The sequence below is a fragment of the Eublepharis macularius genome, chromosome 7, assembly GCF_028583425.1.
Source record: "Eublepharis macularius isolate TG4126 chromosome 7, MPM_Emac_v1.0, whole genome shotgun sequence".
In the NCBI taxonomy this organism is placed as follows: domain Eukaryota; kingdom Metazoa; phylum Chordata; class Lepidosauria; order Squamata; family Eublepharidae; genus Eublepharis; species Eublepharis macularius.
The window spans coordinates 59,112,806-59,136,145 of record NC_072796.1 but is presented as its reverse complement, the minus strand read 5'-3'; the positions used below and the strand labels follow the sequence as shown (position 1 = coordinate 59,136,145).

The window sequence follows — 23,340 nt, the reverse complement described above, 5'->3', positions numbered from 1 at the left end:
AAGTTGGTTAGTCTTAAAGGTGCTACTAGACTCTTCAGGATTAACCAGTTATTTAGAAAGGAGGCTTTCTACTTCTGTATATTTGTGAACAGTTTTCACATATAAAACAAATAGCAAAACTTCATTTAGCAGTTTCAAATTATTTAAATTGTAACAATCATTTATTTTCCTACATACATTTGGTCTTCTGCAATATGCATCTTACCTTCCTTTGGGCCAAGTGTGACATGTACACTGTCTTTCCAAAACTGATCGAGTGAATATCCATTGTACATCATTGCCTGAGCACAAAGGTTGAATTTCCTGTCTTTGGCTTCATTGCACAAGTTTTTAAGCACCCAGTTCATTTGTACATCTTGACCATAGAAGGGACAATTAGCCATCTTAAACTTCATTGTAATCCCAGTGTCCTTCAGACCTTTGTTTCTTTGAGATGCTAAATCTTTGTCTATCTCAGAATTGGGAGCATTTAGATACCGAGAATTAATTTTTCTGCAGGCTTTATAAAAAGCTTTTTTCTCCTGCATAGAGCCTGGAGAGGAGAAAAATTGAAATTTTATTAACCATTACTTATTTTATTCTAACAATTTAAACTTTAATTTTTCTAGTAAAATTAATTCATTATTACCTAATTCATACTTGTAAGCATCAGTGATATCCTCCCGTAAATCACTACCAGCACTCTTGGTGCTGATGCATTGTCCACAAGGCCAGGTTTCACAATGAAGTTTTATCTTCTTACCTCTGCCTTGGGAAACCCAGGCAGTATTCCTTGCATTTAGCAGTCCAAATACATGAGGACCATCAGAGTCAGTATCCACATCTCCCTCTCTAATGCTTTTGACCCAAATAGGACCACTGCACACTGACCCTAAGGTTTAAAAAAAATGCTTATTATTCATCAATATCTTGTATAATGGCCACTGTTGTCCTTAACAGTTCATATTTATCTTAACAATAGACCTGACAGCACGCAGGATTTAGCCCAAAGAATTTGAGTTTGTTCTGTTTCCCGCTATTAAAGTCATCAGACTTTGGAGATAGCTACCAGGGTCTTAATATTGTGCTCAACTTGACACACCAAACTGAATAGAGTTCACCAGCCATGTTGGTGGTTCACCAGATGCTTCATATTTTTATCTGGCAAATGAAACTGCAGAAATCAGAGACATAGAAGCACCACTGAAGCACCCCCTGAGCTACTGGGATAATGTGACAAATTGTTGACTAGTGGCAGGAGGCCATACAGTAGCTCTTCTCCATGCCAAATTTTACTCAGAATTTGGAAGACTGATAATGACTAGCATAGGGAGTAACCACAGCAATGGCTCCTTATGCCTGGTGTTGAACTTCTAATATTATCCTAGCAGCACAAGAAGAAGCAGTGCTGATGTGATTTATTGATAGAAACCTGGCAGTAATTTCACTGGATTACAGTATTCATTCTGAGCCAACTGGAATTTTATTTGCTGCAGTAGGAGACTAACTGTACAATCCTAAACAGAGTTACTCTGGTCAAAGCCCATTGAAATCAAAGGGCTTGGACTGGAGTAACTCTTCTTAGGATTGCACTGTTAAGCATTAAATTTTTTTTAAAAAAAGATCCAGAGATCTTTTTGCATGTCTGATAGAACCAATGCTGCTATATGAATGCAAGTCTATACATAACCCTCAAAATGGTGTGAATCATCAGGGACTATATGGAACCATGCACGTGGATTTTATGCCTAACACCATTGGACAGTAGCAGTTGGGATAAGCACTAGATAAGGATCCATGAAGACTCACTGGGAGGGCATCCTAAGTTTCCCTGAGACTGCATAGCCCTAAAGGTATCCATGGCTGCTGGGTATCCATGTACGGGCCATCCTTTGGCTGTTAGATATAAGGATTAATTCCAAGACCATGATAAACCTTAAATCATATCTGCACTTCAAACACTTTCCTAGTGCACATATTTCTTCCATATTATTAAACCGCACACAGTCCCATGTTTTATATGACTATCTCTAGATAGCAGTAGAAGCTGCATGTACCTTTACTAGTCTCTATAGGTGTTGGATCCAGATATTGCCAGTCAGCACCAGATTGATTTATGTCTTTTCGGGCCATCCAAGATTCATTCCAGCAATGGTACCTCCTGTAGGACATAAAAGTGCAGATGTTCCATAAGGCAATGACCAGACACAAGCCACATTTTCTAGAATCCAAACTAGGAGGAGTCAAACATATTAAACAAACCTGTACAAAATATCCTGGAGAAACTATGGAAGATTTTGGGTAGGAATCTTCAGCTGGGGTGAACAAAATGAATTACCATCATTTCCATTTGTGGGACAAAGACTGGGGAGAGGTGCAGACTACATCTTACCTCTCCACACACTGGCATGCATGCCTTGCTTCAATGCAGAAATGTAACATTCACTCAAAATTTACATACATACAATTTAATATTTACAGGGTGAGATTTCACTGTTGATTCCTGAAGTTTACTAAAAATAACAAGATGAAATGAGCCTCTGCTCATTGGATTTTATGTATACATGCATGCATGAATGCATGCCCCTCGTGCATAGTGAGCGCTGTTTGAGAGGGTCAGGTATAGTAGGTGGATGAGGAAGCCATGTGGGCTGTCATCCTTGGTCCCATGGTCACACATGGAAGTGATCAGGAGGATTGGTATCATCAGACCTCACCTGTCATGTATAGAACACCAATATAAAAATTAGACCATCCTTAGTAACAAAAACAATGCAATTCTAACATAATATTGGAGTTCCAAATGTGTAACAATGACACAGAAAAAAGTCAAAATATATTATCTTTATTGCTCCACTATGAGAAGCTGATTGACTGAGAAATAAACAAACGTAGTAATGTTTTTAAAGTTTCAGATGTGAATACTTGGCTTTTTCAAGACCTCCTAGCAACTCCTTGGATAAGCTTTATGAAAGCTATCATGAAAGCAAACCTAAGCAGTTCTACTCCCAGAAAAGTGGTCTTAGGACTGCACTGAATCTCTGTCCAATGGGCTTAGGTTTGCCAGGCCCTGATGGCTCAGTGGCCGGAGGCTCCGATTATAGGGATGGGCAAAAATGGTGCCCTGATGATGCCTTGGCATTATTTCCAGCTGAAAAACTGGAGAAGTGAGATGTGGCTCATGAAAGCTCATACCCTACCACAAATTTTGTTAGTCTTATAGGTGCTACTGGACTCTTGCTCTTTTCTACAGCTGAAAAACTGAAAGTGGCATCACTATGACATGGTGAAGTCACTTTCAGTTTTTCAGCTGTAGAAAAGAGCAAGAGTCCAGTAGCACCTATAAGACTAACAAAATTTGTGGTAGGGTATGAGCTTTCATGAGCCACATGGCACTTCTCCAGTCACTTCTATGGACTTCTATGGTTTGACCATTGAAATCCAAGGGATTCCATCACATCTGACTTTTTTTTGCCAGAAACGACATCAAATTGTCATGTAACACCATTTCCCCCTCCCCATTTTCCCCACTGCTCATAAAAGGAGTGGCACAACCAGGGAGGTTGATAGGAGTCCTCTCACTACAAGTAGGAAAGTAGCATCTCTTATTTGGCTGCTCTTATTTCTTTCTTAAATAAAAGGCAACAAATTATTTCCATTTCAGAACTTACCAGATATGTTCTTTGCCATTTACAGTTTTTCCTGTAAAGTCGAAAACCTCCTGGACAATGAGAGGGTCAGCAGCATTCAAAGAACAATAGAAGCCTGTAACAACTCGGCTTGGGATTCCCAAACACCGCATAACTATAACAAAAGTAAGGGTATCTTTAGAATGTTTGATGTGGGAAACCTAAATAATATGTATTGGATTCAAAGTACTGCAAGCTGAAAGAGAGTTTTTCCCCTTTACTACTACGACTAACCTACCCCCCCCCATTCTGTTTCCAATCACCAAGGATAAATAGGGAGGTGGGGGTGCAGTAGAAGGGGGAAATCAGCAAAAACTATTCTCCCATTCCGCCAACAGAACTGGCAGTCCATTGGCAGTTATGCCAATAGCAAGAGGCATTTTTTAGATAATCACAGATAGAGATGGGCACGATCCGCATTACGATCGAAAATAACCCACGATAATGGTGATCAGGCGATCGTGACCTGGCGGATCGTGATCATCCACGGCCAACGATCCAGCGATCGGGAGGGGCCCGAATTGGGGCAATTGGGCTCGGATCAGGGATCCAGACACTCAGGCGCCAGCAATCTATTCTCCTGGCAACAGAGCCAGGGGAATGCCTGAGCTGTGTTTGCCCTCCTTCTGTCGCCCTGGAAACCCAAATGGAAGCCCAGCTTTCCTTGATCAACAGGGCTTCCTTCCAACCATGGAACAGCAAAGCAGTAACCAGCTGGGAGAAGACACCCAGGGGAGGGAGGGGGAAGGGGGTGTTCTGCTGCCGCCAGCACACACCTTCCGGCCTGCACCGGGAATACCAGCACACTCCTTTTTGGCCTGGTGAGCGGGCACATGGGGGTGTCACTGGCGAGCAGCCAGACCCCCCGCCCTCTGAGGGGAGGCAGCTCGTCGCCGTTTCCCCGGGCCCGCCGGGCCCGGCCGCTGCCGCCACCACCCACCTTCCCACATAGTTGAGAATAGCAGCACGCCCCGCTTTGGCCTCCACGATCCACGATCCACAGATCGGAAACGGGAGATGATCGGTGTGGATTGTTAATTCAGGATCGTCGCTGGCACCAATCCACGATCAGCTTGATCGTTAATTTTTTTGGGATCGTGCCCACCTCTAATCACAGGGCAGAAAATGGCAGCATAAATATGACCTGCCCTAGCTTTGCTAATATTTATATATAAATGTTTGTACCAGACTTTTCTGTACAGTCTACTATCCTTTGCTAAAAAGCCAAATATCATTCAATAAGTCATAAATGTAATTTTCACATTATGTCAATAATCTGCCCATCTTCTGGAAATGTAAAAAGCATGAAGGATCTTTGTATCACATGTGGTGGACTTGTGAGGTAGCTAAGCAGTACTGGGGGGAAATAATTGAAGTAATGAGTGAGATTCTACAATTTCAAGTTAATAAGAACCCAGAATTGCTGCTACTGAACTTGGGAATGGAAGATATTCCAGCACAATATAGGACATTGTTATTTTACATGACAACAGCGGCCAGACTTTTATATACGCAAAAATGGAAAGTACAAGAAGTGCCAACTATTGAGGACTGGATTTATAAATTGCTGTACATGGCGGAAATGGACAAAATGACAAGGAAACTGAGAGATCTCGATCCAGGACAGTTTAACATGGATTGGGAGAAGCTGAAACAATATCTGGGGGAAAAATGGGAGGCGGGAGGAGAACTGTGGCAGTTTGAAAATTACTGAAATACAATAAAAGAAGAGAGAAGTGACTTTACCGGGGGGAGGGAATTTAAACAAGAAGTTCTAAGCAATTATTTTATTTGATTACCATATATAGTATTAAACAATAGAGGTGTTATTATAAGAATTATAAGGATATAAGTTAACCAAATATATTTCTGACAGATAACTGTATAATAGATAAATTATATTTTAAATAGATTGAATATAAGAAATGTGGGAAAGGGAAAGAAGTATATAGTAACATATAGAATATAAGTTAAATTGATTGATTTATATTGAATGTATACAGTGTTATAGAAGCATTTAGAAGTATGTGGAGTACGGGTCAAATTGGTTGACCCATATTGACAAGAATAGGGTGATTAAGTAAGAGAATAGTAAATGGATAAAATGTTATATTATTAAAGAATATATGCTAGGAATGTAATAGTTAGCCTTATAAGGTAAAAGGGGAAGGGAATAAAGGTAGCACTGTGTTATAATATAATATATAAGCTTAGAAGAGAATGAAAGTGTAGGTTTAATAGTATAAAGTAAGTTTGAAATGAGTAAGAAAAAAGATAGACAAGGGGTTGGAAAACTGTTGGAAGTCAACAAAAGGGGGGGAAGGGAGGGGGTTAGAATTGAAATTATTTAAAGGGAAATGATTGTATTGAATATTCACATAATTTCTAATCCAATTTAAAAAAAAATTTAAAAAAATAATAATAATCTGCCCATCTTTATTCTGTGTTATACATTTTCATTGTCTAGAGCTTTTCAGCTTTATAAGAGAATTCTGATGAAAGTTCTCAAATGCAACTTGCAACTATTGAACAGGTGATAAAGTTCCCCAGATGTGCTGTTTAAAAAATGGAACTCATTTCATGTAATCAAGGGAATGTGAAATTGAAAAAAAGTTAAATTCAATGACTGGGGGAAATTATGTAATTTTTCATTCGTGTGCTTAATTCATATTTCATTTGGGTGGCATATTTTTCCTCCCTCTCTAAAAGTTTTTAAGTGTGTATGAAAAGCTGAGAAAAGAAGCTGAATGGATTTTTCTTTTATGAAAAATATGCAAAAATTCATTTGGCTTCCAGACAAATGGAAGCCAAATTTGTACATTATTCTTGAATTAGCCTGTAAATTAGTGACCTAATAGGCATTTTGATTTTGGTAATTTCCAACAGGGTCAGTCCAGGATGTTGTGGTGCATGGTGAGAATAATCCAATTAAAACTCAGTTCTGTCCCAGTAATAATAGATAGCTGATAACGTGGTGTTCTTCGAGAAGGCCCCAAAGCTGCCACCTGATGAGGCAGTTTTCTTCATTGGAGGGTCATCCTGCTTTCCTGCTTCAAAGATTAGCTTGCCACTGCCCTTGTTATGTCAAAGTCCAGAGATTTTGGTGAGGGCAGGAGGGAATACCTCCTGCAAGTGCATGTTCAATGCACTATTTTCCAGTGATTCAACTCTCTAGGTAGCCTTAGGCTTTCAAACTTGTGTGCATGGTGGGAAATACTCTCCATAGTAAAAACTGCATGCTTTCTGTATGGTATCCATAGCGTCTTGAAGTCCCAAACATCTTTAATTAATTTAAGTCTAGATTATGCCTCCATATTAGCTACACTTTTGAATTAAACACTTTGGATTGGATCCAACACTTGTCTGATGGAAGAGGGAGACAGATTTTGTTGATTCTTCTATTCCACTGAAGATACCACTTTCTTCCTACAGTGTTCCTGAAGGTCCCTTGTTCCCCCAAAGCAACATCTGGGACAGGTTTAGGGCTGCAGTAGAAAGCAGGAGGTGGGCAAGTTTCACTCATTTAGCAGAGCTCTGTTGACGCTGCTTCGGATCCAATTCTTTGGCTTTACTTTTGGCTCTTTACTCAATGTTATCTTTAGTTCTTGTAAAAAGGCATTTAAAACATTAAACACTGTACTTTTTCCAATTGGTCTCTACCTTTTGGTATATCTAATTGATTTGAAATTACAGGGTGTCATCATGCATTCCCCCCCTTGAGTGTATCCTTCATCTTCTCTACCTGAACACATCAGAGCAGCAAGTGTCCCACAGTGTCCGTATTTGACAGGTTTACATTTGTTGTGATGCCACTGCCGAAGGATAGGGACACTTCCATTCCACATCAAAGGATTGACTCCCTGCAGGTAATTATTGTTGGGTGGAAGTTTCATTATGCTTTTCTTCTTATGACAACATATCTGGAAGCAAACAGATGCTGATATCAGACGGTAAACCTGTGGGAAGTATCATAGACTCTTCATACATCACTACCTACTTGTTTACAAATGACAGCAACCATCCTGAATGATGCATGTGATCAGTCTGTGCCTGAAAGAATTATTCTTTACCCTGGTAATATTCATGTAATTTTAATAGTGCATATTAACAGTTCAATCATATACATAATAATTACACACTTCTAAGCCCATTGACTAAGCCCACTGGGACTCTTTAGGATTGCAGTAAATGTCTTAGATGGTGTACATTCAATATTTGCAAGGTTATGGACAGTTTCTGTTCTGAGCTTTGAATGAAAGCATTGCCATGGATAAATGAGTTGCATGGTTATATCCCTGTGCATGTCCTATGAACAAAGCTTTAGACTTTTTTCCAACCTGTTCATTTCTTTTAAAATGGATTTGCATTTTATCTGCATGAAATTTGGGAGAGAGTATTCCTTTGGTGAGCAGTTCAGTATGTAAAGAATTTCCTCCAGTTATTTTGGAAACAAAAAAAAGGTACAGGAGGGACTATGGTTTCAAATGAAATCACCATAAATGTCACCTGTCTGCTGTCATGGGGAGGAAAGGCAGCGTGGTATAGCCTAATCTTGTCAGATCTCAGAAGCTAAGCAGGTTCAATACTTGGATAGGTGATCACCAAAGAAGACTCTGCAGAGGAAGGCAATGGCAAAACACTTCTGCTTCTCACTTACCTTGAAAGCACCTTGGTGGGATTGCCATAAGTCTGTTACAATGTGACGGCACATACACACACTACACTAAAGACCACAAACACATGCTACAGAGAAGCTATGCATAAACAAAATTTCTATATACATTCCTAATACAGAACTAGATCATCCTTTGCTGAGAACACACAAAACCAAAGTCACTACTATTTTCATATAATTATATTTTACCATATTGTTCAACACTCTGCAAATGTATGCTGGGTCATTACGGCAGGAACAGTCCATGCCAGGGTCACGCAGGAAGTTTGTACTTGAGTCCAGGATTTTCAGACAGATCTCCAGAATGTCATCCTGGAACTAACAGACAAAAGTATGAACAATTGGATACCAAACGTTAATACATCTGGGAATAGATTTTTATTCAGCAGAACATGGTAGAAAGGAAAGTGTGAGGAATTATCTGGAAAAGTAAACCAGAGCACCTTAAAGATTACTAAATTTTATTTCAGCATGTGCTTTCATAAGAAAGCTCCCACTTCACTGGATGCATGGAGTGTATGATCATGCTGACACTGTAGAAGAAAGAGACCTGTCATAAATCATCCGGCTGAATCCCCCTGAACAAGCTTATGATGAAATACAATGTAATTAATCTTTAAAGTACCACAAGACTGTAGTATTTTACTACAAAAGACTAAATTGAAATTATTACGTGTAAAAGGTGACACAAAACAAAATAGGGAAGAGGGCTGTCTGGTAATCCCCAGACTTCCCAATAGCATGATGGGACAGTGAGGGGGTAGACAAGGTAGCAACAGCACCCAAGGTGGCTATCACACCAGCAAAACCATGGCTCAACAGCCTGTGACATCAGCAAGCACAGCAAAGGGAGAGATCAACTGGAGAGACACTGTGGAAAATAGGGCAGTCTGACTGGGCAATAGACATAGGCACGAACCAAAAAAAAACGAACTGGGAGTTTCAAGGTTCGTATAGTTTCACAAACCATGAACTTTCACGAGCTTGCCCCGGTTCCCAAACCGGTTCATGTGGTTCATGAAAATGTCACTTCTGGGGCAGCAGAAGGTCTGCAGAATAGGGGAGTGAACCCAGTTTCCCCCTTTTAAAGACCAGTCGCTTTTCAGCTGATGGGAGGGGAATCCTCAGAAGCTGAAAAAAGCTGCCGGCTGTTCTGCTTCCCATGTTTTCAGAAGTTTGCTTATTCTCTGCTGGCTTTAAAAGCCAGGAAAGGGCTAAATGGCTGGTTGTCCCTTCTTCCTTTGGGGAATGAACACACTCTTTTTTTCCCAAAGGCAAGAAAATGTAGCAATGTTGTAACATTGCAGCAGCAGCTTCCCTGCCACTTTGTTTCCAAATGGCTGTGCAAAATGCTTGAGTTTTTTTGTCTTTGCAAAGCCTGAAACATGCCTTGGAGGGAGGGAAAAGCAGCTATTTAATCCTTTCCTGACTTTTAAAGCCTGGAGAATAGTGCAGTAATGTTACAATGCTACAATGTTACAACAATGCTACACTTCCTTGTCTTTGAAAAAAAAAGAGAGAGAGAGTGTGCATACAGCCATTTAGCCCTTTCTTGGCTTTTAAAGCCAGCAGGGAATAAGCAAACTTCTGCAAACATGGGAAGCAGATACTGAAACACTTTAAAGTTCCAGCCAGCATTTGAAAGCAGCAACACTTTTCTTGCATTCAAGAGAACTGTTGCTCCTTTCAAAAGTGGGCATTTTTTTCAGTTCATGGGGGGGTCCCCCTCCCATCAGCTGAAAAGCAGCCAGGTGCACACCTCTACTGCAGAAAGTTCATCTCTGGTTGCCTAGGAAACTGATTGATCGGTGCCAGGCTATCTGCAGTGATGAACCAAAAACTAAAATGAACCAAACCAACCACCCTAAAGTTCAGCCCGGTTTGTCACAAATGGGCTCTAATGAACCGCTGGTTCACAAACCATGAACTGGCCAGGTTCATGATGAATTTTGGTTCATATTTCAGTTCGTGCCCATCTCTACTGGGCAATCTTGGCCTAGCCAGGCAGCTGGCCAGAAAAGTCAGAGGCAGGACAAACAGGCAGTCCAACCCATGGATCTCCAAGAGAGGCCTTGAATGGGCAGAGGGTCTGGAAGAATCCAAAAGGCAATGATGGGGCGGGTTCGGTGAGGGCATACAGAAATGGGATAAGCTGCTGAGGAGGAGAATGGAGTGCTTGGAGTTATAGAATTACATAGTTACAGAGAAGAAAAATGAACAACTTCCTCCCTTTTCTGCTCTGAGGCCTTGAAGGCCTTCTTAGGGTCAGACATCGTCTAACAAGGGAGGGACCCATGAGGAGCCTCACAAGTGTTTATACCACTTGTATAAGTGGTATAAGCTCTCTAAATGTAAGAAGAAATATCTACTTCGGATATTGAATTAGGTCCTACAAACTCCAGCAAAATGCAATCTGTTCCACAGACGCTCTTGTCTTCACAGAAAGACTAGAAATGGTTTGTGCAACATCTCATGCAATGCCTTAAACTTGTGGAAGAACCAGTTTGGATGCATGAAAGTGCAATACTCCTCTGCTATGGTGAAACAACTCTTTCATTAGTGGAAGAACCCTTCTGCAAATGGAAATGCACTGTATGATTCACCAAGACAGTAGGAGAATATTCACCTTTTTCTTAGATGTAGACAAGAATATTAAACACTTGAAGGGTGTGGCTCAGGGGTAGAGCATCTTCTTTATGTATAGAATTATTCAGGTTTAATTTCTGGTATCTCCAGCTAAAAAGATCTGGGAGATGATGTGACAGGCCTCAGCTTGAGAGCCAGGAGGGTTATTGCGAGTCAGAGAAGACCATATAGACCTTGATAGATCAGCTGTCCAACTCTATAAAACATCTTCATGTATTTACTATATATGAGAATAAATTGCACCCTTATGTTAGGCCTATGCAGAGTTTACATGGGAAAATATCCTAGTAACTCAGTGGGACTTTCATCTGAGTAAATATCAATAGGATCAGGTGGGTGGGTATGTATTATTAGAAGCACCCCAAAACATAGGTCCTGGAATAAAAGGAAATACTGAGATAAATATAGGAGCACTTGCAACTTGTGGGGAAATGGTTCTGCTCTCTCTGATCTAGGATAGTGCCAGCAGTGTTTCTCCCCTTGTCTGGGTGTTTGTGGGGTTACAGTAGTAAATGATACAACTGAAGCACAACATTCTTCCTCTACCAACTTTTTTTCCTGCAGCAGAAAGTAAAGAGGATGGACAGAGGTCCAACCTTGTTGCATCTTCAAAGTTTAGGGCAATTTCTCTCATGCCTGCTTTTGGAGAATGAGAAGATGCAACATTGTTGCTAACATTAGAGGCTGGAATGGATATGTATGTATGCTTAAATATACAGACCTGTCTCCAAAGGTGGGTAATGCTGAAAAAAATGTTTAAAATATATAGAATACTACTAAAACTAAAAAAAGTTAAGAAGTAAATATATGAGCTATTCCTCTTTTTGCAGACAGTTTTGGTCAAGAGTACAATGAATGGCAATCCATCCATAACAGATTAAGGTAATCCATAATAGATACTAATTTTAGAATGCTGCATTTACCTGTCCAAAATGCCATGCATGAGATGTTATGTGTTTGGAAAGTCCTTGGAATACAATCCCATGTTCATTTAGTATATATTCTTCTCTGTGGGCTTGATTGTCTAGATATACAGAGTCATCTGGGAACACAACAGACATTTTTTGTTCTCTTTGGAAATCACAGATGCACCAAACATTTATGGTACTATGCAGTAATTATCTCCACTGTTTATTAAAGAACAGGGAAACTGGATTTATACGCAGATCACAAATTCCAAAACAAAAAGAACGTTCTGAGAGTGAGCTCACACATACATACTCAGATTTTACAATATCAACTGATGGTTTGCATGTTTGAAGTGTCTGTCACAGATCAAGGACCATAGACAATTTCACATAAATATATTACCTGAAATGCAACACTTTTGTAATGGAAGTAGTTCACGCGAATAATTGTCTGAATAATAGGAAAATATATGCATGTATAAACTTCTCATGTTTATTTCCTATCCATACACTTTGACCTGCCCTGGGATGACTTCATGAGCTCTACATGAACTTGCTCCTTAAACACAGAGGAAATGAAACATTCTAGATGAAAAATAGGAGGGGGGAGGGGAGATGCTGGGCTTTCTGAGTAGATGCTCCATGTTTATAAGAGACCAGGCATTTTCAGCTGACAACAAACAACCATGTTAAGCAAGAAAGGAGTTCCTTAGGCCAAATTTGGGGCCATCAGCACCAGTTAATAAAGCATTTTGAGTGCTTTCTTCTGAGTCATTTATAGACTATAGACACCTTGCTACCAATCTCTTTTCTTTAACAGGAGCTTGCTGTCAAGTATGATGTGAGTAATTAAGCCAGATCCATATATGATAAATGATCTAATAATAAGTGGCAAGTGCAAATTATCAATATACATAAAGTTATTACTTTACTTAAATACAATTTAAGTAATGGCCTAGTGAAAAGATGTCAACATACATTTCCCAGCAGACAGCTTCAGTTATACAACACTAATATGAAGAACCAGTCTGGAACAGTAATTGGAGTAGGGATGGAGAGACCTGGGTTCAGATCTCTGCCATGAAGCTCACTGAGTGACTTTGGGCCAGTCACTCTCTCGGAGCCTAATCTACCTCACAGGGATAAAATTGGGGATGGGAAAAACAGGTGTGCTCTCCTGAGCTCCTTGTATGAAGAACAGGATAAAAATGTTAAAGAGTACTTACGGCTTCAGTGTATGAGTTTGTAAGGTGCTAATATTCCCAGACCTAACGAAGTCCAGCCTGTAGTAATAAACTTGCTGATTAAGTTGTCTACCATCCCTGACACACAGATATGTTTTCTCATGAATGTGTGTGTGTCAGGCACTCATTTAGCTATAAGCATCCTCTCATGCAATTTTAGATTAATTCTTACCGAAGCACCAAGGGTTGAAAAGGACAACGATTCTTACCGGAGCACCAAGGGTTAAAAAGGACATAAAATTCTCCAAGATGCTGGGAATGTGTGTGATCACATGATACCAGGCACATGTTCAGAAGGTAGCATCCCACACAGGCATTCACTGGCAAGAGCAGATTGATGCTGAGACATTTTTCATCATGGTGTTTGTAGCATGCACTCCAGAGGCTTTGATCTGTACATCCACCTAATGGAAAGGTGCTCTTTGTCCCAAGAGACTCACAGGGTTTGATACCTATTCAAGAAACATTTTTTTAAATCATAAGAGATTTGAATAAACTCTTTTTACAAATAGTTTGTGAAAAAACAATATAACAGTTGGCTTCCCCAAAAAAGTATAGGACAAAATAAGGTTACATATCTCAAGGTGGAGCCTGGAGTTCTGCTGGAATTACAAATGGTCTCCAGACTGCAAAGATCAATTCTCCCGTGAAGGGCAAACTCTGTGGCATCACATCCCTGCTAAGCTCCTTCCTCCCCACAAACCCCACCTTCTCTAAGCACCACCCCAAATTTCCTAAGCCAGAGTTGGCACCCTTAGACAAAAAAGGCGATGGCTGTTTCTTTAAAAAGAAGAATATTGATTTGTGGGTAATTAACAATAAAGGAAGAGTGACAGATTTATAATCCACTCCTCAGAGCAAGGCTACATCTTTGTGAGTTAACAAGCACAAGACCTAGATTTTGATCTCTCTATACAAACAGTCTAGTGTTGGAGAAAAAGTTCATGGAAAAGCTCAAAGAGACTTCAGTGTGTGCTGTTGAAAGAGCTGCACAGTCTTCCATGAAAGTCTTCCTCTGATACTACAGTAATCACTCAGATAGATCATGGACAGCAACTGCTCTCTGCTCAGAAAATAAAGCGCAAATTGGTACAATGATCATCTGTGCATAAAAGAAATTATAAGTATTAAGCTGCATGCATATTAAGGGAGTGATACACAAAACAGTTTCATGAGTAACAGAAGTAATATCTCTGTTGGCTCTACAGAATATGTTTACAGAAGACATGGGAATTACCTGTCTCCACTGTGAATGTGATCTTGTCCTTGTCATCATCCCAGGCCCGGTTTTGGAAATGCAGATAGAAAGCAAAAGCCTGGCCTCTTCTCACAATGAGTTTATTAGCACCAAAACACTGTGTGTTGTGGTTGTTGCTGTTCTGAAGGCAGTTTAGATCAACACTTTCCACTTCAAGGGCTGTGGGAAAATGAAATTGAAAAAGCAATTGATTTTTAAAAAGAAAGAAAAAATCAGTGCGTGCTCAGGGCAAACCATGTGTTAAATGGAACAGCTGTCTTTGGATCTTCCACCATTTTCATTAACATTAAAAAGGAGCCATGGAGAGGATTGGGCAGTTTGAATGGGCTGAGGCCATGGGGAAACAGTTCTTTAAACCTCCCCAACCCTGTGCAACTTTTCTGCAATATAAATTATCTCCCAGAGCAACTTTTAGTGGTAGCAGTGGAAAAACCCAGGTACGTCCATCATACTTGTCTCTCCTTGCTTCCAACTTCTATCAGAGAAATTGTATAGAAGAGAATGATTAACCTCCTGCTTCTCCAGCACCAAAGCTTTGATACAAACTGCCCCTTACCAGGCTGTTAGAGGAACTTGGAGAAAATGGTCACACACTATTTTATCCTTGCAGGAATGAACCCCGGGAAGGATCCTTGGGATCACACATTGTATTCCTACTCCCCTTCATTTGCGCACAGAAAAGAAAAACTCACAAGAAACCAGTTCGTGGTTATGTCCAAACCACCACCTATGGGAAAATCTTTGTCGTCAGAAGAGATTTGCATCAGCAGAGTAGAACTTCCTTTTCCTCCCCTTTTGCAGCCTGAAATGCTTCTCCTGGATATCCTGTGGCTAATAGACAATTATGCACACATTCCTGGCTGGGTTAAGAGAACAAGGAGGAAGAAGGAGTGGGGAGCTGAGGACATCACCACTCTACATGCACTCTAGGGTTCCCAACCTGCAGGTGGTGGCTGGAGGTCTCCCATAATTACATATGATCTCCAGGTGACAGGGATCAGTTCACCTGGAGAAAATGGCTGCCTTGGAAGGCATTATACCCAGCTAAAGTTCCTCTCTTCCCCAAACCCTGGCTGCCTCAGGCTGCACCTACCAAGTCTCCAGGAATTTCCTGACCCAGAGCTGGCAACCCTAATGCACTCAAGAGACTCACTGGTACCCAAAACACTGGTGAAATGGAAGCCTGATATTAGTGTGTTGGTGGCAGAACCAAAGGTATGTGTCATGGATCAGCCAGGCAAGGCCTGCTGCAATGAAACAGATCACTCAGGGAAAGAGAAAAGGGCAGCCACAACAGGGCCTACCCACCTTCAGCTGCAAACAACACACCGCCAGAAGTCATGAGTCTGCCTAACAGGAAACCACTGACCAACAGCAGCGCCCCATCTATCTGGGTTCAAGACATACCAGCCAGCACCCCACTACCCACCTCGCCTCCCCTGTCTTTGGCACCACTGGAGCAGAGAAGGATCCAATGTGAACTACCAGAGAGGAAGCAAAGTGCATGATTTTCAGCTGCAGGCTGCTTCCCTCCCCAACATGCCCAGTAAATGCCCAATTAGCCTCCCTGAGAAATTTGAGGGGAATGTGGAAGAATTCCCAGCCTCTTTGGTCCAATGCCAACTCTACATAGAGCTCTGACTCAGGACTTCCCCACTGGCAAAGTGAAAGTCTGCTTTCTGCTCAATCTCTTAAAGGGACAGGCAGCTAAATGAGCAATGCCACTGTTACTTTCCAAGTAAACCCTGTTGGACAACTTTCCCAACTTCAGGTCCCACCTTAAGAGTGCCTTTGCTAATCCCCAAAAGGCTAAGAATGCCAACCAGAGAATATGGGCCCTGGAACAAGGGAAAGGAAATATCGCAAAGTATACCATGGAGTTTCAACTGCATGTCTAGAATTTGGGATGGAATGAAGCAGTGCTAATTGATCAGTACTTAGAGGGGCTGTTGGATGAGGTTTTGGATGAGGTGGCTTGAGTAAAGCACCTGACCACCCTCCAGGAATTGACACTACTATGCCTCTGGATTGATGGGTGGTTGGAAAGCCATAAGCAAGCGCATGCTAGAAGCCACCCCCAACTGGAATTACAGAGACTGGCTCCCACGTTCCCAAGCCATTCTCCTCCAGGCTAGCCCTCGACAGAGGAAAATGGACCCATTCAGCTGGGAGCTGCACGCCTTCACCTGTCAGCCAAAGAAAACAACCGACACCAATCCCAGAATCTCTGCCTATATTGTGGAGGGGCTGGACACTACACCAACGGCTGCCCTGAGAAACAAAGGCCACGTGCAGCTGTTAAATGATCAGTCCCAAGCCAACTTGGCCCAGGCAGCTTGAGGCACTTCTTCGCGTCTGCTAGTTCCTCCCATGACACCCTTGGCTCACACCTGGTCTGCATGAAGGTCTGCCTCCCTGATGCATGCTGGCTGTTGGTGTATGCCATGGTGGACTCTTGTGTTTCCCACTGCTTCATGGACTCCAGGTTTGCCACCCAGCACCAGTTACCTCTTTGGCCCAAAGAGATGCCCACCCTGGTTGAGGTGATTGATGGCTGGTTGTTACGCTCCAGCCTGGTGGTCAGGGAGACCCAGCCATTTACCCTATGTATCCAACACCACCAGGATCAGCTCTGCTTCGATGCAGTAAGCATGCTATGCTTCCTGGTAGTGCTAAGGATGTCCTGGCTAGTCCTCTATGACCCCATTATTGAGTGGTCTTGGCAACAGCTTCAGTTTCAGGACCACTACCCTCCATCAGTAGCCTCAGTGGCAGCTGCCACCACCATTGTGCCCCCCTTCCCTTGAGCTCTTGGTGAAATATGCAGACTACTGGGATGTTTTTGAGGAAAAGGGAGCTGATAAACTGCCACCGCACTGGCCCTATGATTGTGCTATTGACCTGGTGGTGGACATCCCTTTGCCAGTGGGGTGCCTATACTCCATACTGGAACCCGAGCTCACTGTCCCCTGGCAGTTTTTGATCAGAAAAACTTGCAGTGAGGGTTCATACACTTCTCACTTCAGCCTCAGTGCAATTTGTAAAGAAGAGTGGGGAGCTGAGGCTTTGCAATGACTACCACGCCCTGAACAAAATCATGGTCAGGTACTGCTACCCATTAGCCCTGATGCTGGAGCTCTTAAAACATCTTGGGTGAACCCTGGTGTACATCAAATTGGACCTCTGCAGTGTGTACAACCTTGTATGGATTCGTCAGGGGAAGACTGCTTTTGGCATAGTATACGACTAATTTGAGTATCTAGTGATGACATTTGGACTGGCCAATGCACTGACTGTGTTCCAGTGACCAATGAACACCATCTTCTGGGACCTATTGGATCAGTTCATAATAATCTTCCTGGATGACATACGCATTTATTTGGGGGACCCAGCAAAACAGGCCGAGCATGTCCACACAGTCTTGAAACGGTTGCAACAGCATGGCCCCTTCACCAACCTGGAAAAGTGCACTTCGACCTGCCTTCAGTAGAGTTTCTTGGACATGTAATTTCTCCACAGGGAATTAAATTGGCCCCCAAAAGGGTTGAGGCCTGTCCTGGCAGGCCACACAGACCTGAAGGATGACCAAAGTTTCTTGAGCTTCAGCAATTACTACAAACAGTTCATCCTAGAGTTTGCGTTTGTGGCAGCACCCCTGATGAAGCTCCTATGCTCCCAGGAGCCCTTGTGGTGTATCCCCAAGGATGACCGTGCTTTTTGAACTATTAAGGCCCAGTTCACTTCAATATCCCTTCTACGCTACCCAGGCCCTCAGTTACCATTCATCATGATGCATCCAGCACAGTGATTGGTGTAGCGCTCTCCCAGCCAGAAGCCTCCACAGAAGCACTGCACCTGTGGACATACCACTCTCGACAGCTCACCCTGGCAGAGAAGAACTATACCATATGGGAATGAGAGCGCCTCGCCATTAAGTCAGCATTTGAATGCTGGTGGCATCTCCTGGAGGGGGCCCAGTAACCTGTACAAGTGCGCACTGATCACCGCAATCTGCAACACCTTCAGACAGCCCAATCGCTGAACCAGAGACAGGTTTGGTGGTCCTTGTTTTCTCTCAGTTCAACTTCAAGGTCACCTACATTCCGAGTTCCCAAAGCAAGTGAGCCGATGCCCTTTCCCAGAAGCTGGAGCACACCATCCCCCTGACCATGGACATGCCATTGGCCACAATCTTGCTGCTAGCCACATTTGTCTCCTCCCAACCTTCTCTAGCACTCTCAGACCAGATACAGGAACAACAAGGGTGGGACCCATTCACCAAGAAGCACCTTCAACTCCTCCAGGGGCCCAGTCTTCTTCCACAAACTGGGTTCATTGAAGATCAGGGCCTGCTTATCTACTATGATCAAGCATATGTGCTGCCGGGACCACTGAGAGCTGAGGTACTACAACTAACCCATGATGCAAAACCCACTGGATATTTTTACCACCACAAAATGGTATACCTCCTGACCCGGGAATTCTGGTGGCTCTGAGTTCAGAGCAATGTCGCCTGGTATGTGGACTCCTGTAGACAGGCAAAGGACCACTCCAGCAAGCCCTCCAACCTATACCAACTCCCACCAGGCCCTGTAGTGCGATCTCAATGGACTTCATCACAGATCTGCTTAGTTCCAAGGGTAATACAAGTATTCTGGTAATGTAACACAAGTATTCTGGACCTCCTCACCAAGATGCCTCATTTCATTCCCAACCCAGGACTCCTCACAGCTCAGGAGACTGCTCAACTCTATATCCAGCTCATCTTCCAACTACATAGACTGCCCAAATATCTGGTCTTGGATCGTGGGGTCCAATTCACCTCCCAGTTCTGCCAAACTCTGCATAATCTCCTATATACCCAGGTCCAACTGTTGTCAGTGCACCCCCCCCTTCCAAATCTGATGACTAGACCAAGTGCAGTAACACAACCTTTGAGCAATACCTCCACTGTTACACAAACCACCAACAAAACAATTTGGTAATTCTACTTCCACTGGCTGAGTTCACCTGCAATAACACAGTTTACATATCAACACACCAAACACCCTTCATGGCTAATTGTAGCTATCACTCATGAGTCTTCTCTCCAGCCACCCTGTACTCAAATCTCCCTGTGGCTGATGAACTTGTGTAAGAGCTTCAAGCCATCCAAGGAATCTTGCAGGAGCAGATATGAGAAGCCGATAAGGAAGCAGTTAACCGCAAGCACCAACCAGGCAGGCCCTTGAAAGTAGGAGATCAGGTCTGGCTCTCCATCAAGGATATCTGGAGTCAATGCCCCTCCCAGAAACTCAATGTCTAGTCATTGGTCCCATCCCCATCATCATGCAAATTAACCCCCGTGGCCTATCATCTATTACTACCACCTGTGTTATGTATCCATCCAGTGTTTTACCATTCTCTTAGTTTTGGTTTTGCCTCCACACCTTCTGAGACTCCCCAGTGCCTCTTCCACCACCAGTCATCAATGGGCACAAGGAGTACAAAGTGGCCCAGATCGATCCTCAACTCCCAGCAGTGACAAGGACAACTCCAATACCTTGTTGATTGGAAGGGATATGGGCCTGAGACCATTCACCGGAACCTGCCAGTAACCTCCATGCTCCAGACTTGGGGCTCCAGACTGCCAATTGGGGGCAGGGAAAGCTCATGCATTGGCCAAGTGTAGCTCAGCAGTAAAATGAGCACCTTGGTGTTAAAAGACAGAGAGAGGGAGAGTCCACTTGTGGAAGCAATGAGTTGATTCACCGTTAACCCTGCCACCACTGATACTGACTCTGCTTAGCTCCTGCAACCTCGAATGGCTTTGGACTACAACTCGGACATATGTACATAACCCATGGACTGGACTCTGACCACACTTGCATCCAGGGGGACCCAGAACACAGTGGACCCTGGGAAAAGGTGTGGGGAATTATCTTCTTGCAGACACAGATCTCCCCCAGGCGCTGTAAAATATCACAGACAGGTGACCCCCAGAAACAGGATGAAGGGGGAGTTTCGGGGGGGGGTCTGTTATAAGAGGAGGAATGAACAAAAATCATCTCCTATTGGTGGAAATGTTCTCCCAGAATCAATGCATGATTCCAGCATGATTCTCAGCAAACCAGGTTTCTGCACTCTGGTTTAATCTTGGTCTGAATCCTGTTTGTGAGAACAGAATACATCTGTTTGTATGATGGATGCGAGCATGATCTATACTTTCATGTAAAAGCTGAATCTTTGTTTATTGAACTGCACATGAAGAGAGGAGGGGCCATATGAGCTGAAAATCTCCAGGGCTCATTCCACTAATGCAAAACCATATTTTGTTGTTGTGTGTAAATCATGACTGATGCTCCTGTGAAGGAATACAGCATGCAGTTCCAGCTTTTACAATGGCAAGAAAAGATCCTGTTTGACTGCTGTGTGTTTCTCTTCCTTTGTTCTTGTGGTTATTAGAGCTTCTTATACAATGTCTCTATTTGTCCCATGGTTATTTATAGGCGAGCTAATGGAAGAAAAAGTGTCTTCATTAAAAAAACACTGATTACCAATGGGATAATTGTTCCAGAAAACACAGAATGCTTTTCATTATGTTTCATGTTGTTTTCTATAAAGTCACGGCTGGTGCCAGCACATGGTGAGATGGGGCAGCTGCCAGGGCCCATGCTTCTATGCAACTCCTTTGCTTCCTGCACTCACAACCTTCTATTACCTCCTTGTAAGTGCTGCCTGGCACTACTGGAGAAGGGCATGTGGGCGATGCAGAAAGCATCAGCACTCCTGGCAGCCATGGTAGTAGCACTCCTAGTTGCATCCACCATCCAGCACCATGGGGAAAGGGAGTGCAGGCAGTGTAGGCAGCTGTGACTGTAGATGGTGGGCAAGCTTGTTGTGAGCAGGCAAAGGAAGGACTCACCGGCAGGTGGGGAGGGCAAGAAGGGGAGTCTAGTAGTAGGTATGGGGGATGAGCACTCTGTGCCCACGGTCCCCCAATCCTGGAACTAGCTCTGTATGAAATAGATTTTGAAACTTCTCATACTTTTGTGCACTTTTAACAGGTTTAAAATTTAAAACATTTTCTACACCTTATAAGGATCTTTAAAACTGTTAATTAAACCAGACTGAATACGTTGTGCTGTGTAAATGTCAGAAGGGATGCAATACTATATTGGCCCCTGATTTAAGAAATGTGAGGACCACAGCTTCCTGAGGGACCTCATAGATCCCACCCTCCAGAGCAGCCATTTTTTTTCAGGGGATCTGATCCCTGCAGTCTGGAGATTAGTTATAATTCCAAAAGATCTCCAGGCCCTATCTGGAGGCTGGCAACCCTACCCCATTAGCATCAGTAAAATGCTGTAAATACTCCACGTAAGGATTTATTTTTAAGTTAAGTTTGATTGAGTTTATTTATTTCTCTCCTGTCTTCACGAGCCTTTTGCAACCTTATCTTGCTCTACACCATGTGCATGTCACAGACTCTTAAAAGGAAGATGAGGATCCCAAGGTATATATCTTCATTCTTATCAGTTAATGAGTTATTTAACTTGCTTTAATCTACTAATATTGCTTTATGTCAGATTCACCGCTCTTTGTAACCAAAAAGAAAGACCAGATTTTGCTCTGCCTGTATCTTGATACAGTCTGCTAAAAAAAATAGTGGTAACATAAATGACACTTTTAAAGTGTAGATTAATCTACTTAAATGCACATTTTCATATGTAACATTTGCATTTGTCATGCTCTGCAGGACATAATTTCAAATCTTACAGCAGTGTCTTTTGCCTCCTAATTCTACCAATTTAACTATGTACAATGAATATCTTTCCTTTCCCCACTACTCTGCTCCAGTATTCACTTACTCAAAACAGATATATAGCATTTTTTTTAAAAAAAAGTGTACTGAAAGAACAAAATATTTGCTATCTTACTCTTTGGCTTTGGACGCTTATTTCCCCTTCTTCCTTATGAACCGTTGCCTAATCATCCTATTTCTAGCTTTCTCTAGGGTGATAGCTGGTATGTCATTGTATCTTTGTGCTTTCTTTAGCCCTCTAGTTCTCATTACCTCCTCCAGCCCCTTTAAATTTAATTGCCATCATACTGTTAATCACCGTTTTGCAACTCCCACCTAACCACCAGACTCCTGAGATTTCTTACGTCTCATATTTCTAACAGAAACAGAATCCACTGAAAAATCTTAAAACATGTCTTATAGAAATAGAATCCATTAAAAAGTCCACAGCAACCAGTTGGTTTTTCTCATGACAGAGAAGTAATGTTATGAATGCTAAACTTTAGGCTATGTATAGAAAATAATGGGCTTGTATTGCCTATTACAATACTGCCAATGAACTTTGATGATGCAGCAAATAGTTTATTTTTATTTTCTCTCTTTAGTTTATTTTTATTTAGTTTAGTTTATTTTTATTTTCTCTCTTTATCTTCAAGAGAGAGCAGGCAAAAGCCTAGCAGAAGGAAACAGCTAGAAATTACTTCCACATTCAAAAAAGTATAGTAAGGTGTTGAAGGAAAATATGGAAAAAGTCTTGGCTTCTAATCATTATGGCTCATCCTATCCTACATGACAAAAATGAATAATGTGTCTCAATGACCATAGATAAGACATGAGCATGGAAACTGATTTTGTTCAAAGGCTATAAGAGGTGAGACTCCTACCTAATAGGGAGGAAGCATATGGGTGTCAATCAGAAAAGAAAATGCAGTGTTGAGATACTGAAAGAGAGAGAGAGAGAGAGAGAGAGAAGCAAAGGTCCACAGTTGTGCATTGGCTGAAGCACCTGGAGGGTGGAGTACATCTTTGCCTCTATCTGTGTTCTACTTGTACATTTGTAAATAGAGCAAATACTGCAAAATTTCATTGCACTCCAATGATATCTCCTCTAAATGAAACCGACCCAAGAAAACACTAGCCCTGGAATTTCTCACCATT

The 23,340-nt window shown here is 42.3% G+C and overlaps 1 protein-coding gene across 1 annotated transcript in view; it reads right to left on the bottom strand.

Annotated features, from left to right (window-relative positions):
• Nucleotides 1–21,178, bottom strand: part of LOC129333929 (protein-glutamine gamma-glutamyltransferase 5-like) — a 39,932-nt gene extending 18,754 nt beyond the window's left edge. The window contains exons 1-10 of the mRNA XM_054985867.1: nucleotides 21,100–21,178; nucleotides 14,379–14,558; nucleotides 13,351–13,593; nucleotides 11,913–12,031; nucleotides 8,533–8,661; nucleotides 7,411–7,588; nucleotides 3,651–3,783; nucleotides 2,037–2,140; nucleotides 629–871; nucleotides 206–532 (exon numbers count right to left, since the gene is read on the bottom strand). Of these exons, the coding sequence (XP_054841842.1) occupies nucleotides 206–532; nucleotides 629–871; nucleotides 2,037–2,140; nucleotides 3,651–3,783; nucleotides 7,411–7,588; nucleotides 8,533–8,661; nucleotides 11,913–12,031; nucleotides 13,351–13,593; nucleotides 14,379–14,558; nucleotides 21,100–21,178 (1,735 nt within the window). The remainder of the gene's footprint in view (nucleotides 1–205; nucleotides 533–628; nucleotides 872–2,036; nucleotides 2,141–3,650; nucleotides 3,784–7,410; nucleotides 7,589–8,532; nucleotides 8,662–11,912; nucleotides 12,032–13,350; nucleotides 13,594–14,378; nucleotides 14,559–21,099) is intronic.
• Between the last annotated feature and the right edge of the window lie 2,162 nt (nucleotides 21,179–23,340).